Source organism: Polyodon spathula, chromosome 7 (assembly GCF_017654505.1).
Source record: "Polyodon spathula isolate WHYD16114869_AA chromosome 7, ASM1765450v1, whole genome shotgun sequence".
NCBI classification, from domain to species: domain Eukaryota; kingdom Metazoa; phylum Chordata; class Actinopteri; order Acipenseriformes; family Polyodontidae; genus Polyodon; species Polyodon spathula.
Genome location: NC_054540.1, coordinates 22,993,336 through 23,010,911, shown reverse-complemented (window position 1 = coordinate 23,010,911; position 17,576 = coordinate 22,993,336). Strand labels below are relative to the sequence as shown.

General features: G+C 36.6%; 1 protein-coding gene across 1 annotated transcript in view; it reads left to right on the top strand.

The window, feature by feature from the left end:
- Positions 1-16,655, top strand: part of LOC121318363 (tyrosine-protein phosphatase non-receptor type 12-like) — a 40,459-nt gene extending 23,804 nt beyond the window's left edge. Inside the window, exons 8-18 of the mRNA XM_041254937.1 lie at positions 192-334; positions 1,192-1,258; positions 1,919-1,996; positions 2,091-2,186; positions 3,928-4,013; positions 7,655-8,610; positions 12,445-12,522; positions 13,865-13,968; positions 14,056-14,086; positions 15,889-16,008; positions 16,372-16,655. Coding sequence (XP_041110871.1) covers positions 192-334; positions 1,192-1,258; positions 1,919-1,996; positions 2,091-2,186; positions 3,928-4,013; positions 7,655-8,610; positions 12,445-12,522; positions 13,865-13,968; positions 14,056-14,086; positions 15,889-16,008; positions 16,372-16,433 — 1,821 coding nt within the window. The 3' untranslated portion in view covers positions 16,434-16,655. The remainder of the gene's footprint in view (positions 1-191; positions 335-1,191; positions 1,259-1,918; positions 1,997-2,090; positions 2,187-3,927; positions 4,014-7,654; positions 8,611-12,444; positions 12,523-13,864; positions 13,969-14,055; positions 14,087-15,888; positions 16,009-16,371) is intronic.
- Positions 16,656-17,576: the final 921 nt, after the last annotated feature.

Below are 17,576 nucleotides of genomic sequence, written 5' to 3'. Positions count from 1 at the left end.
AGTCATCTGTGTGTGTGTATATGTGTAATTATATGTACACACACACACCAAATCAGCAATGTAAATTTGTCAGTTGAGTGGCTATTACTGTAACACTGCCATAAAAATATAAATTCAATTAAATAAGCACTTCCTCACTTAGAGCAATTGTGAGGCATAAATGAAATATGCTTTTCCTGCTCTTCCTCAAGGAATCCCGTAGAATATACCAGTTTCATTATGTGAACTGGCCTGACCATGATGTTCCCTCATCGTTTGATTCCATCTTGGATATGATCAGTTTAATGCGGGAATACCAGGAACACGAAGACGTGCCTATCTGTGTACACTGCAGGTAAAAGCATTTAACTACAAGGGATTTTCTTAAGTGTCTGTTTTATTATTTATTTGTAGAATGTAAGGAGAAAAATAGCATGTGTTTGCCATATACTGTAACTTCTTTTAAATGTAGCATACATATTTATTGAGCCCAGAACTGCAGTCTTTTCTGTTCAGTATGTTGGAAGTACAGTATTTCTGTTTGTAAATACCAGTTCTTGACTGTAAAATGTTGTACTCCTGTAACGCAATAAGACATCCTGTGTTGGTAAAGCAATGATGTAACGTCTGCAATCTAAATTGTGCTCTAACGTGAGTTCTTAAAAAGCTCGAAGCCTTTTAATCTTGCTTTTGTATTTTAATGAATTACTTCCAGAAAGAACATTCAAGTTGGCAATGAATTGATTCATTATTTCTGTGATTAAATCCTCATGTTCACATTACTCCATGCCTTTTTAAGGATTTCTGAGCTGAAATTTCTTTAGTAATAAAGGATTCTGTATGTTTACACTCATGTTGATCTCTGTAGATTCAGTGGGATCTATTCAATATATATAAATGATGGTAAATATCAGTATAATATATACATGTATATTTGAAAATAGTTGTGGTAGTGTGATAAACATACATGCCAAATCATGAAAATTAATGCTTATGTTAGTTAACGTTATAATAATATAATTGAGCATTATGCATGGTCTGCAAGTTTGTTTGTATTGTACAATAGTACTTCAGAGCGTAATTTTACATAAAGATCATTCCTCCACTGAATGTGCTGCGTATGTGCCTTTTTTTTTTTTGTTCTATTTTTAATGATCTAATATATATATATATATATATATATATGATTTTTTATTCCCTTTCTATTTTCAGTGCTGGTTGTGGAAGAACGGGTGCGATTTGTGCCATAGACTATACATGGAATTTGCTTAAAGCTGAGGTACGGGAGCTATCAAATTTGGAGATGTTTTCTCTTTGCAGCAAACAGAATGCTGCTTTCTTGTTCCAGGTTGCCTGGCAGTAGTTCTAGAAAGGAAACTTAATTATAAAGTTCGACAAGCATTTTAATGGGAAGTCTTTGTCAGTGCCTTTTGTGTTCCTTGTACTTGTTTCCCTTTTTTCTTTAGTGTCCTTGCTGTAGAAAGTTGAGAATGCCAAAGGCATAGTGTTTCAGGATCTCCTCTATTGAAGCAGATTGGGGACTATAGCATGACAGCACTGTTTTCCCACCAGCTTCGATAGGGGAAATTCCACCATACGACAGCGCAAAGGAATTCTACTGGGTGCCATTTAGTGTTCCTGTCAACAGTTTAGCATCAGGATACATATGCTCCGGATGCATCTGATTTGCCAGGCTTGGTCACTAAACCCCATGCTGTCATATTCTTTTGTTCTGATTTTACTTGAACCAATGCTAGAGCCATTGGCTGAATTTCTTTGTTCATTTTCTTCATTTCCAGTATTATAAAATGCAGTTTTTTTTTTTTTTTTTTTTATTTAACATTTTTATACCTCTCGTTGCCCTTTTTTGGCTTTTATCCGACATTGCCCTGTGCTATTCCGGAATAGTCATAGATTTCTTTGCTTCTTTGTGTTTTAGAAAATTCCAGAAGAGTTCAATGTCTTCAGTTTAATTCAAGAAATGAGAACGCAAAGGCATTCCGCTGTACAAACGAAGGTACTAAGTGTAACCACTGAAGAATGTGTTCATATTTCTTTGGTTCCTAAATGTCCCACTGGCTTACAAACCCTTTATTTATCGATTTTTATAGGAACAGTATGAGCTTGTCCATCGAGCCATCGCACAACTCTTTGAGAAGCAGATACAGCTGTATGAAGGCCCTGCAAAGAAAATCACAGATGGTATAGTAAGTGACATTTTGATCCCTGCCTTAAAAAAAAATGTAAAAACATAAATACAAAAACAAGGTAGGCTTTTTTTTTTTTGTAAACAAAAAATTGCTTTAACCCTTTGCAGACTGAGAATTCTAACATTGAGGGCAGACTGACATGACTTAACTTTTAAAGCATGTATCAGACCAAATAACTACGTAAAGTATACAGTATTATGCATTTCTAAAATGCGGTTTAAAAAATTACGAAGAATACGCTATTTTAATGAGTTCTCATTTGCCAGTTAATCCAGCCCCCCCCCCCCCCCCCCCCCCCCCCTGAAAAAATGTAAAATTTGAGAGAATAAAGGCAGGATGTGAACTGCAATGAAGAATAACTTTACAAGTTGCAGAAAAACTGTGGCAGGCTGCCATCCACTGAGACTGGTTTCCTCCTTCAGGACCAGAGGATTTGTGACATTAATTCCTTTGCAGAGGCATAGATCTGACCATTAAATAAAATAGATTTTTACATATTTTTTCTTAAATGTTCCTTCTTTTAGTGATTTAAACAGTATTAATGTATGCTACCATTAATTGAAAAGACCACTGAATGCAAACATTGGTAAAATACCAATAAAAAAAGAAAGATTGGAACTTTTTTTATTTGTCTTCTCAGGACTGTTGTCTTGTATTATTTTGCCCATAAGCCAGACACAAATACTAATGGTAATGACTGAGGTGATTTGATATGAATTTGTTTTGATCATCAACAGTGTCTCGGTTGTGTAACGGCGACAAAGGTTTCACACTGGTGTAGTCTAATCAATAGTGCAGAAATAGCAAGTCCTGAAAATTCATGCTCAACATGTAAATCGCAGCAGAAGCAGCCAATGTTGCTAAGTTTGTACACTTTTCACCATAGGTATAGTTTAGGTTACTGACGCTTTTGTTGCATACTTTTAATAAAACAAATCGAACATTGTGTGTTGCTCATGTCTTGTATCTTATTTATGAGCTGGTGAGTCTTTACAGTAAAACCTAATACAAACGCTTTGTTTATTTTTAATTCTTAAAAACGTATATTGGTGTATGGTGCTTAAAAAGCAAAAAAGTTGTGGAATGAAAGGCTGTCTTTCAGAAGCCAGCTCTGTATTGCAGTGTTTGCTATTTCTGGATTGTGCTGGGGCAGTGCCATCGTGCTCCGAATGTGTGGGTGTCAGAAAGCAGGCAAAGAAGAAAGACAGCAAAAAATGTTTCTAATTCAAAATTCTTGACTTTGATGATGGGGCAGATAAATAGCTGCTTTTGTATGTTTTCTTCTTCCAATTTATTCTTATTTCTGTTTAACAGTTTAAAACCAGGAAAATGCTAATAAAAACCCAGTGTTTGAAAAAAGAGGACAAAGCATGTGATATGGAGTTATTATTCCTAGACGTCCTAGAGATCTGCGGTGTTGAAAGAGTTAAGTTCCTAACAAGCGTGACTAAAGTCATGAGACCTTTCATATTTAAATCACGGGTCTTTTTTTTTTTTTTTAAATCTTCTGGGAATAGGATGTTGCCTGAGCAAGCTGCCTTTAAATCCGAATGTGGTTTTGTAGACTAGACCTTAAAAATGTGAACTAAGTTCCACAGTATATAATAAAAGCGCCTTTCGCAAAAAACACTTCACCGGAAAGTAAAATGCAGGCCATGCATTTATAATCTATAGGGTTCATTCTTAACCATCATAAACACTTTGCACACCTTAATTTATTTTTGTTTTCTTTCTTCAGAATGAGATTAGTCCTGAAAACACCTCCAGCTCCTTAGATCTAGAGAAAGGGGACTCACCCCCACCGAAGCCGCCTCGAATCCGCAGGTAACTTTAATATTTTGCAGTTCTAATACCTGCTCCTGGATGGTTGGTTAAGCTTTCCTAAACTCTAAAATGCATTCATTGTTTGCTGTAATACATTTTGTTTAATGTGAGAAAGTTGGGTCCTCACCACCTTCCTGTGAACTCTTTAGTAGGCCATGTAACATCTTCTGAAGGGTATGTTGGTGACCTAGACCCACTTTCACATGCATATAGCCTTTAAAACAATTTACCACTTGATTATGTTTGAGTGCCAGCAAGGCCTCAAGCTTTCGGTGTACTCTGGCACTTTTTAAATCAAGTAATGCAATCGATACATAGTAATCGCATTTTTAATTTATACTCTCAGTTGGTGTCTTAACAATTTAGGTTCATTTGTCAGAGTTCCATTAAATTAATACATCTTATGGATTGTATTTTCTTATGACATGATGATTTTGCTCATTGTTTAAATTCATGTTAGTTCAATAAGGCCAGCTGAGTTACACATGTCATGGGAGGTACTGAGTGGGTGGCAAAGGTTAGGTTTTCATGTTTGCGTTTCCTTGCTAATGTTGCTTCAAAATACTGTAAAAACCCTTCCCAGATGGAAACTGGCAGGCCAGTTATTTGCTCTGGATGGCAGATGCCATGTGGACTGTTTTGTATAGATTTGTAATAGTTTTCCATTTCTTGGACAAGAACATGGTGGTATCACAGTGAAATACATTAAATGAGCTTCTGTAAATATTCACAGTGGATTGGCCTTGGTCAGAGCTTGGATAATTTTCTATTAAAATAAATGGAGGTATTGACTCCTAACAATGTCTGTCTAAGCATGGGGTTTGTTTGTCAACATGGCAAACTTATTGATTTTTGAATAAAAGAAATACAACATTGCCAATTAAGTATTGTAAGAGAAGGGCTTCAAATCAACCAAATTGGTTTGTTTTTGTTTAAGGATGTGATTTTATGTGGTTTAAAGTGTTTAATCTGCTGATAATGCAACTTTGCCAACAACTGCATAAAATGGAGGAAAATAGTATTTTTGTTATCCAAAGATTATTTTTTGCGATTTTACTATGGCACTACAGAATATCTTTTAGGTGGAGTTGACTATCGAAATAACTTTTTTCTTCTTTTTTTTTTATAGCTTAGTGGGCGCTTGCAGGATACCAAAAAAAATAAAAAAAAAAAAAAAATTGTAATGCAAGTCTGTGGAAGGGTGGTGGGTAATTCACTGACACAGGAGGCAGACAGGTGTACTTGAAAACATCACACAGGTGCCCAGTTTTATTTTCAAGTTGTGCTTTTGCTTTTTAGCCCGCAGAGGGCGCTGTTGTCCGTGGTCTGCTTACCAACTATGGTAAATAGAACCACGGGAATACCAAACGACGGTAAACAGTTCAGTGTGCAGGCGCACTTACATGTGCTCAAAAGAATAATTCAAAAATAGAAGGTGAAAGGAAAAGGGAAAATAAAACAGTAATAAAACTACAAATAAAAGGTGCCGCACTTGGCAGCGATATCCCGGTCGCCGCTACCCGCACGACCCAGATCACCGACCTACACTCACGGCTCACTAGCCTGCTCTCCACAATATTTCGGGGGTCTGCCCAAAGGTTCCCCGCTGTCACTGTCGTGCTGTTGGGTCTGTTTCTTCCTCCTCGCTGGTTCTCGATCCCCGACCAGTGCTTCCGCACATTCAGCGCGTTTAAAAGGGCAGACCTGAGGAAACAGTAGAGCATTATCTTATAGGGCTAACAATCTCCCCAAGACCCGCCTCCCAGCCATTCGGAGAGAGGGAAAGTCCACACACCCCCTTTCCCACCTCGTCGTGTCACTGCCATGACTCGCAGACGGTTATTGGACGACTGCTGCCCTCTTCCTGCAGCACTGAGCACACCAGCAGAGTCAGCACAGATCTCCCCCTGCTACAAAGACATTGAAGTATGTTTGTCTAGAGCAGCTATTTCTATATTTTTTGCTATTAGGTTAAAGTTGGTTTAAAAAATAAATAAAAATAAATATTTGGGTGGGACAACTGCTGTTAATTGCAAATAAACATCCTGTGTTTCCAAAGCTGATAGGTTGATCCTGCAATACAGCAGGTATACAAGTTACCAGAGAAACATTTTAAACTCCCTCACTGTTATGAACAATACTATATTTATATTGTTGGAATGAAGTTTGTCATCTTTTTTGCCTTTATCTACTTCAGATACTGTTCCACAGTAGGTGATTATGAGAAGCTGTTGCCAAGTTATTGGAAGGAATAGGTTGCAACCTCACTGAAATCATCTATGTAGTGTTTACTTAATAAAAACAATACAGTAAATTAAACAGGAAATTACTCCTGCTAAACTGGTCTTGCTAAGTAAAACTCTTGTAGTTCTGCCATTGCACATGCTCAAGATGGACAGTATTCTGGATATTTGTCTGCATGTAAATGTCGAAAAATAATGGAGTAATAAATTCCACTTGCATGTAAACAAATTATCTAGAATATGGTATCTTTCCTTTTTTTTTCCCGATTTCAATATTTTAAACTAAGTTATATAGTGGATTTTTAATTTTTATTGGTGGTAAAATTAATTTCTATCACTTGCATTGTGGTTTATGGTCTTGGTTATAAAATAATTTAAAAAAATGTATGAATGTTTTAATGTTTCTTACCTCAGCATCCTGGAAATGAGAGATTGAAGTCAGGCAATTGATCTTTTTCCATTGTAATCCAGACCTTCACATTGTTTAAACACATCAAACACAGAAAATGAGTGTGCAGTAAACATAGCGTATTAATTTTATTTTTAAATGATTTGTAGGAACTAGGTTCTTTGTGTTGCATTCCCTAAATGCCTTATGATAGGTATTGGAACTTAGTGATATCTAGTGTGCCACCTGATGGTTGTCAATGATATTTTCTTTCTAATATTTACCTTCATGTTCTTGACTTTTTATAACGAGGGACACCCACCTAAACAATGCGTGTGACTGCCTCCATAAAGCGCACTTGTGCAAGAAATGTTTCATCAGTTTTCATGCAAGATCATAATAGACCTGATTTTGTTTGGTTTACTGATATAATTTTGTTTTACTGGTTCCTTTTGAGAGAGGATTTTTCTAAGTCACTCAATTGTAGATTACACGTACAATGAAAAATTTATAAGATACAAGTAGTTCAGTGTTTCCTTAAATGCTTCAGTAATGTTACACAGATTATCTTTTTCTGCTTAACTTGTTTCTTAAGTCGTGCCTTGTAAATTGAAGACCCATGTAGTTTTGATTTGATGTACCCTGCCCTTAGTCAAAAATTTCTTAGTCTTGATTGAAAAGTACATTTTTATTGAAAGAATTGTGAAAGCCTTTGCAGTATTAGGACCTGAAATTCTGTTGATGGTATTACCTGAAATCCACCAAGTTTAATCTGAAACCTGCAGTTGATATATATGGTTTATTAAATATTTTTATGTCCAGTAAGAATATAACAAAATAAAATCAGTGTTTTCTTTAAACACAAACATTTTGCAAAATAAATACACAGAGCTGCATAGGCAGTGGGCCCTGTTGGAGCCTTTGTTTATTATATTTATTTTGGAAAATCAAACCACTTTTATGGCTACTCCATTCTTTTTATAATGTAAATTATGTGCCGCCTTTTTCAGTTGCCTTGTTGAAGGCGATGCCAAGGAAGAGATCCTGCAGCCTCCAGAGCCTCACCCTGTCCCGCCTATCCTGACACCTTCTCCTCCATCTGCCTTCCCCACTGTAACTAAAGTGTGGCAGGACAGTGACCGATACCACCCCAAGCCGGTGTTGTACGATCTAGCGTCGAGCCAAGCCACTAACCACAACAAAAACTACAATAAACCCGCAGAGCCAGTTTCAAAGATGGAGAACAACCCAGCTCTTGTAGAGCCCTTTGAGAAAAGACTTGAGCGAAAGCTGAGTATTGAGATCAAGAAGGTGCCTCTTCAAGAGGGGCCAAAAAGCTTTGATGGGAACAGCATGCTTCATAGGGGACAGGCGATTAAGGCCAACTCCTACTCTCTCATGGAGTTCAGTTGTGGTTCATTTTCTGCAGATTCAGCCACTGAGCCCCTGCAGAACCTCTGTTCAGATTGCTCAGGGCCTGACAAAGGGAGCTTGCAGACTGCGGGTCAGAGGCACACAGGATCTGACCCTCCCCCGAGACCCAACCACCTTCCCCTTAAAGAGAAAGGACATGCTGCATGGTCTGTGCCGAGCCCTGAAAAGGCACCGTCCTCTTCTCCTGTGTCTGCCGAAGAGAAGTCTTCCAATATTCCTAGCCAGGTCACTAAAACTGTTGCACTGCAGACAGTCTCCACAAATACCAGCAATCTACAGTGTGCCCAAACCCCACCAACCAGAATGGCACTTAGTTTTAGCAACCCTCTCCATTCCGATAACTCTGACTCTGAAGTTGATGGGAGGGACTCGGAGAAAGCCATAAAAACCAAAAACCTATCTAGTAGTTCAACCGCAAGTGCCACTGTTTCAGCCACCACTACTGGGGAAAGTGTTACAGCTAGAAAAGTAACGTCTATGTCTATCGCTACCCAAAAACCATCAAGCTCGCTCAGTATGGAAACATCAACAAGTATGTTTGTGTTTTATTAAATATGATTTTTTTGTATACATACATACATCAAGCATCAAAAGAAACTTATCACTATTGTAATACATTTATTTTTGAAAAAAAAATAAGATATGTAAATTATGGACATTATGGACGAAATGTTTTTGGTTTCTTTTTAATCATTCGATCAGTCATCCTTGACCATGACACGCTTGAGTGACTGACTGAAACATATGCACTTAATCACCTAATTAGTGAGAAGGTTGATTGGACACTGGATATGGAGTGATTTCAGCTGTTGAACTGCAAGCTTGAATAAAAGCAATAAAGAAAATCACATAAAAAAAAAAAAAACAGTAATATGCCACGTTTGTCAAGAGAGCAGCGCCTACTTGCAATCGGCATGTTGGAAGCTCTACTAGGGCAGCGTACTGTGGCTCGTTGTCTTGGGTGCTCACAGCCAGCAATTTCAAACCTGGCGAGACGGTATAACCAGACACGCTGTCTCAATGACAAGCCATGAACTGGTAGACCAAGAGTCACAACACCTGCCCAAGATCGACAGATCATTTTGCAGCATCTTTGTGATGTCAGTTATTAATCGGCACAATAAAAAGTCACTGCACCCGCTCTAAAACGGAATTTGTCATTTTTTGATCCCATCTACTGAATTTTATCCAGATATAAGTGATAAGTTTCTGTTGATGCTGAAGTACAAGTGAAGTTTATTTTGATGCTCAGTACACACACACACACTGCTGTGCAAAAGTCTTAACCACATTGCATTTTTCTACTCTGAGTAAATTGTTGATGTGCAGAATATATCAAAGCATCCACTAGTGTTTCCTACTGTTACAACAACCTTGACTTGAGTGAAGTAGCTCGTATCACTCGATTTTCAAGGTGTGGTATCCAAAGCATCAACAAGGACAGAGAACCATCATCTGTAATTGACAAATCCAGGACTGGAAGACCCAAAAAGCTGTCTAACAAGGATGAGCAATACTTGAAGATAATAACATTAAGGAATAGAAAGAAGACAAGCATTGAATTGACAACAGAACTGGCAGAAGGCACAGGTGTCATTGTCCATCCACCAGCAGTTCAAAGCACCTTTGACCATTGTTCCATAGTCCAATTTTTGTGTTCTTGTGCATATTTTAGCCTTTAGTCTTGTTCCCCTTTCTTAACGGAGGTATTCTTACTGCAACACATCCTTTAAGTCCTGATTTCAAGAGTGACCTTCGTACTGTTGATTTGATGGACAACGACACCTGTGCCTTCTGCCAGTTCTGTTGTCAATTCAATGCTTGTCTTCTTTCTATTCCTTAAGGATATTATCTTCAAGTATTGCTCATCCTTGTTAGACAGCTTTTTGGGGCTTCCAGTCCTGGGTTTGTCAATTACAGATGATGTTTCTCTGTACTTGTTGATTATGCTTTGGATACTGTTTTTGTTTTTTTTTTTTTTTTTTTTTTTTTTAAATGGTGGTACTTGCCAATTTTATTCTGAAGTTTGGAGAATCTTGCCTCTCTTCTATGTGTTTGTTTTTTTTATATAAGTCGTTTTATTTTACTGCTTTAAACTATTTTTGTAGCTGGGTTGGACTGGCACAAAAAGGGTCAAGAGCTACTGAGCTGGGATTCAAACCCAGGATCTTCTGGCTCCTAGACCATTCTGTAATGACAAGTTACCATCTAGTAACTTATTTCAGTAGTCTGAATCTATATACCAAAGTTAGAAATCTAAATAATCTTGGCAAAGTAATGCTTTTGAATAGCTCTTTATACAAAAAGGACTGCACATGCACTGTTGTTTCTGCCTGCCTTCCAGAAGTTGTTTGTTTTTATGGTGTTAATGGTTACGAATATATATATATATATATATATATAATATATATAATATCTATATATATTATATATATATATATTTATGTAAATACATGATTTACTAAATGAAAAGTGTTCACAAGCGCCACTTTTCACAAGCATTTTTGTTTGTTTGTTCTGCATAGATATCCTATGAATAACTACAAATCAAAAAATAGTAGCATTTTACAATATACACTTAGACAATTACTATAATAGATTATTTTTAATATATGAAAACACTATTTTACACTTTTTTTGGCACGAGTTTAATACTGTTTATACACGGAGTAATTTGTATTTGTATAACATCACTAATTTGCATGCTCTGTTATAAGAAATTTCCTTAAACTATTATTGTGTTACTGGTACTTGCTTTAGGCAATTAATATTTTTGGACTGCCATGTAGTATATATTGGCACAATGTAAAGTACAGCAGATATGCTAAACAGAGTATAGATCTTAAGGTTGTTTGCCTTACAATAAGTGACACAGAGGGACATAAACTGGGTGATTTGTTGTGGATTAAATCTAGGTACCATGCTAGAACTAAAAACCACTTTACAATAAAACTTGAAAGGTCTGAAATACAACTACTTGGATCATAATGGTTTGGAGAAGCGAGGCTTATCAGTGAAAACAAAAGCAACCTTGCTGTACAAGGTTCTTTTATTTTATCCTTGATTTACAGTGTTGTAACCACTTCCAAGGAGAACTAAACAGTGTTCAAACATAAAGCTTCCTTGCCCCATCATAAATACATTGTAACTATCTTTGTGTGCTTATTCCTTCCTGTATAGTGTTTTTGTCCTAATGTGTGCTACTTTGTTTTCGTTCTTGTTCTCCTCTCTCTCTCTCCTTTTTTCTTATTTTTTTTTTGCTTTACGTACCTACTCTTTATACTGGAAAATGATCTTTGTATATTCTGCCCAGATTTTGTGAAGATTTTTGAGAGAGAGAGAGAGGGGGGGGGCATTGTGTGAACAGGCAGTTATTTTGAACTTGGTGATATGAGCGAAAACAAATTAGGAAACATAAGAAAAAAATACAAGACAAGGTATTTGTAGTGGAGCATGTACAGTAATCCATTGCGTATTCGACTGCAGTGAAACCAGAGTAAGCGGGGATACGTTAAAAAGTCGGATAAATGAATCCTGTTTTAAATACCTGTAACAATTACTATATTCACACAATTATTGTTTTGAGATTCAACTTTTATTAGGGAGCTCCCCTAAGTTCCTTGTTTAGAAAGATACAGGAGATCGAGACAGAGGTTGAAGTTTATACACCCTGCAGGCGAACAGGATTTATTTACATCAACACACTGAACAGCTCATGTGACACTACCAGCAGTGAATGCACATGAAGCGCATACACACCGTGTACAACAGCTTTGGAAGGATCTACAATCTCTGAACTAGTCTTCTCTGTTCAATAATAAACTATTATTGAACAGATGGCGGATAAACGGTTAGGGTGGATATGTGACGGGTTACTGTACCAAATATCAGTACAGTGATTCTTATATTCTCCATGTATTGCCATTAAAACACTCCCATTATATTGATATATGGACCTAGACCAATGTTTCAACAAAATTCTTTATCAATGTCTACATTTTTGCTTTATCTCATCATTTAAATGGCTGAATTAAAATGTCATTGTGCAATATACTGTACTACAGAAAACAACAGTTTCACTGTTTAAAAAGAGGTCACACATATGAAGTGGTTTACAGTAATTGCCAAGGTTTGGTAAGAGTATAGTATTCTATTCACAGTGATGCTGTCAATTTTTTATAATTTTATTGGAAATAAAGTTGGTTTCCATGATTTATCCAGGCAGGCGATGGACAGATTGTGTTTGCAAACTATTATTTTCCACCTTAAAAACTAAAATGCAGGGGACAGTAGATGTCATGCATTAAATTGTGGTTTTTGTGATTGTTCACCCCTCAGTAATAATATTTGCTCTGTTTTGTCTCAGATTCTGATAACAGTGAAGACTCTCCTCCCCCTCTGCCTGCGAGAACCCCTGAATCTCGTCGTCTGGCGAGTGATCTTGGTGAGCCACTCGTCTCATAGCTGTAGTTTTTGCAAGTGTTCAGTGTACAACACAAAATGAGCTATACCGGTTTTAATCTGTATCTTGCATAAATAGTAAAATACAGTCTATACATTATGAATGTTTAATTTTATGCGCCTGGTCAGGGATTATGAAAAACCCAAAGAAAGCAAAACCTGTTGCAGAGCAACAAAAAAGGGAATTATTAAGTACATCAGTCAATGGTGAGTAATTGAAATGCAATGAACAATCTTACAAACTGGAAAGAAAATACCTACTCAAGACAACAACTGTCTCTTGCTTAGGCTTTCTCCAGAGATGGTCATAAAGATAAAATTTGCTGGTTTAAAAGCCAAGTAAGCATGAGTGCAGACAGAGTAATACACGATGAATAAGGAGGCTGTGTGCTCCAGTGATTAAAGAAAAGGGCTTGCAAATCCCGGATCACTCTCTGACTCACTGTGTGATCCTGATCAAGTCACAACCTCCTTGTGCTCTGTCTTTTGGGTGAAACGTTGTAAGTGATTCTGCAGCTGATGCACGGTTCACACGCCCTAGTCTCTGTAAGTTGTCTTGGATAAAGGCGTCTGCTAAATAAACACATAGTAATAAAAACACATCATTGGATAATAATAGAAATTATTCAAATTCATAGCTCCCTCTAGTGGACTCAACGTAAAATGATTGCCTTAGTTTGTTAGAAGTAAGATGGATGTGTTTTCAAATTTTCAGCTAAGTTCCTTATTTCTAAAACTGTCAGATGAATATGATTAAATGTATTTAATTAAATAAACATTTGTTATTTACACATATATTTGATAGGAAGCAGAAATAACACCTGAGAATGGCTAAACTGTTTTTCTTGTGCTGTTTTTAAGGAAATGTAGTGTTTGAGGAAATGCCCTCTATGATTATTGATTTAAAAAACAAAACAAAACAAAAAAACCTTTGACTTCATTTTAAACAGACAACGTGGATTCAGTCTCAGTGTAACACCAGTATCTAGCCATACAGCATAAACCATGCTGCAACCTCTTTCCGTCACATTTAAACATTATATGCTGAGTTAGTTGGGTTCATATGCACTGTATCTCACTGCGATAAAACATATACTACCCCAGCAATCAAATGTAGTGTATTTAAATGCAGGGGTAGGGTATGTTGGTACGTGTTTCATCAGCAGGCTCTGACTGAAAAGAGCAGCAATCATTATAGCTGTAAATTGATTAGTTGGCTGAAGAAAGTCCATTTAGTTGTTTGTTCCAGATGAAAAAATAAAACGGAGCACCGTTTTACAGTAAGTTGCGGTTCCATGATTTTTGTCTTCATTTTTTTAATGCAGGTTCTTTAACCTCTAAAACACTTGGTCCAAGTCATTCTGCAGAGTGGATTGGGTTTCCACAGAAATCGACTGCAGAATTCCACCAGTCTGTGATCAGGAGTAAGGTAATCTGAAGTCTTCAGTTTAGTTACATTTAGCAACTCTAATGGTACTTCAAGCTTACTTAACTACTCGTTTTTTATCTTTTACAGAGTAGGAAACCAGCTAGGAGTACAGAAAATGGTACGTTTTTCTACAGTATCATTTCTTTATATGTATTCCCTTTTACTGTGTAATTTTATGTGCCACTGTCACAACTACGGCTGCAGTGGGTGATGTCAGACCAGAAACGGGAATCAACACAAAATAAACAGACAGGTGGCGTTTTGGTGAAGCTGAGCGCTTGCTTGCGCTTAGCATTTAATAAATGAACAGACAGAAAATAAGGTTGTAAGACAAACAAAACACAGGACACAACACTTTAGCCAAAACAAAGAGACAAACAAAATGGACTACACAGACAAACACGGTGAGCTGAAATCAATTATTTACGTTACTTTTACTTTCTCCTCTCCACACCTGTTCTCCACTCACCGAACACACAACCCTGAGTGAGTGAAAACATGCTGCTTTTATGTAGCTGTACCGAGACTCAATTGCTAACACCGTGTAACAATTATTTTTTTTTTTTTTCCTGGGTAGTAAGTGTTATTTCCTAATTGCTTATGCCTCAAAAGTATAGAAAATGGCTATTATTCCCCACAAACTTTGCTTTTGTGACCAGGACAGTGATATTTCAAAATATCATTATTTCCAATGGGAAAACGGGCAAATGTGTGTCTTTTCGTTCACATAAAGTCAGAAATTTTTTTGTATTACTTTAGTATAAATACATGTTAATTTGGATTCATATGTTGTTTTTTTCTGACTTTATGTGAACGAAAAGACACACATTTGCCCGTTTTCCCATTGGAAATAGTGATATTTTGAAATATCACTGTCCTGGTCACAAAAGCAAAGTTTGTGGGGAATAGCCATTTTCTATACTTTTGAGGCATAAGCAATTAGGAAATAACACTTACTACCCAGGAACAAAAATTGTGTTACATAGTGTAATCAATCATTCAATTGGAGTCTCGGTACAACTGCACGTGAATTAATAAGTGCAATTCCCCGTGCTCACATATTACTACATTTTACCTGCATGTGAAGTGCTGTGCAATCCTTGTGCCCAAATTCAAATATACATTTTAAACACTCATGCGCATACCTCATTACATCCCGTGTACCAGTGACTATACACCAACATTAACACGCAACTCGCAACATACAACACAGAAATACATGAGGGGCAGGACAGCATTGCCACAGCCACACATTTTGGAGGGTATCGTTACATCTGTGTCATTACAGGTTAAGTGGACCAACTGGACTTACTCAACCTCTTGCATCAGGGGTTCCTAAAATATGTGCAACAACAACATTCTATATATTTTTTTGTATATATACAATAATGAAAAGCAACAATAAAATACTAATGAAGATTCAAAGGAAAGAAAAAAAGTCATTTTTCTTTAAGTGCTAATTGTGGGCCGCACTGCCTATTGCAGTGGAACAGGTGGGGCTCAGGTAAAAAAAAAAAAAAAAAAAAAAAGTTTGGGAACCCCTGTCTTACGTCAATGACTTGCTGCAGTTAATACTTTTTTGTGGAAAGCCTTAAAACAAGCTCTAAAATGACAATGTGGGACATGAGTTCCACAGCTCTTCTTTTGCATGACACCTATACTGGCACAATTTTTCCAATCTTGTGGAAGCTACATTTGATCAAAACAGCAACAACTAAAAAACAATCAAACATATCCAAGTGTATTCTGTAATGCTGCTGAAATCCTTTTAAATTCTTTAAAACTGTGTGAGAGCCCCTAAAGTTCAAAGTAAACATTCATTCAAGAGTGGGTTGGTTGGTTGACTTTCTGAAGCCAATATGATTTTTATGTTAAAACATTTGTTGCTACCAGATAAACCGACTAGTCTCTGTTTTGTAGATGATCCCAGTCTAGGAGATAGTAGAAACCAGATAAATTGCATTGCACAAGACAACACAGCCAGTGCCAGGGGAGACACGGTATCACAGAGAGGAATCTCAGCTGGAAGCACAGACCTAGGTATGCAAATCTATCCTTCTTTTATATATTGTTTTTTCATAGATATACAAGGATTGGACACATGAAAATAAACCTCTTCCATAAGTCAGTGGGGTGTGGGGCCAACATGGCCTGCCAGGAGCACAGATGATTGAAGGTGTTTCAAATGCTCTGGGGATATATATGTGACCTTTTGGTCTGTTCTCCAGAATAAGGAAGAATTCTTGTCAAATGAGTCTGCCATCAGTCATAAATTCAGTCAGATCTTTAGTGTGGAGGTGGGGGGATAATCCTCTCAAAACTGACATGGATCTTTACAAGTCACTGCACAAATGGTAGGACTAGAAATACTGTTTTTCTTAACATTTACTCTTTCATTTTCAGGCTTCAGTAACCGGTGTACAAAACCAAGGGGTCCCAGGGATGTTCCTTCAGAATGGACATGATGGACCATAAAGATAACATGGACCATAATACTGGAGCGTTCTTCATTTACATCAAGTGCCACTGTATATTGAAGAATAGATGCAACATATTCCACAACACAATACTCTTTTTCTTTTTTTTGGTGTACTAACAATCTCAAGCAATGTAGTCTTCTTGATAACAATGATACATTGTCTGTCTGTACATCTGTTTGCCAGGGGTGTGAATTCTGGTGCTAAAAGTGTTAATCTCTATTTGCTGGGACCATTTACCTGCCTTATTTAACTTCTAGTTAAAGTATTATAAACTTAGGTGTTTTTTTTTTAAATATATTTTTACTATTGTTATTACAAAAAAAGTAAGTATTCTGGCCTTATTTTTTTACCCTGTTACAGTGCTTGTAGACATGTACGTTTATAATATGGGAAGACTTATTATTATTATTATTGTTATTATTATTAGGGACAGTGGACTACTCTTTCTAACTTCTTGATAGCTTTATATGCCTTGTTTTATATATGTATATAGGGCAATATATAATTTAATTCATTTACTGTCATAAAATATTCTTAACAGAAGATGTAAGAAGTATCTGCATGGTCTAAAATCTTTTGTATACCATTTGGTTTTGTAAATTATTGGCCCTGCTGTTTTTAGAAAATATTTTTGAAAGTTTTTTATATATATATATATATATATATATATATATATATATATATATATATATATATATATATATATATATATATATATTGATATGAAGCAGAAGCAGCCAGCTCCCAAGATGTCATGGGTTAAAGAATGTAATACATTTTGTAAATTGTATTCAAAAGGTTATTTTTATATGATGTGGTGTTTGCGGTGTACCACTAGCCTTGGAGCCTCACAAGTGCCTTGGGGCAGTATGCACCTCTGTTAGCATGCAAGTCACTCAGTACAGTTTTTGTGCATCTGTGACACCTTTTATTCAATGCATCTTCCAAAAGGATCTGTATTTTACAAAAACTATTGACCTGTCAGTAAAACAATTTTAAGTGAACAGTACAAAATGATTTACTCTCATCTGTCTTCAAATCAGTTTCAAGTTAGTATAAAGTGCCAGTGTCTGTAATGCTCTTTTGTTTGTTGTGCAGTACAACACAAGGTAGTGGAAGCATGGCTTT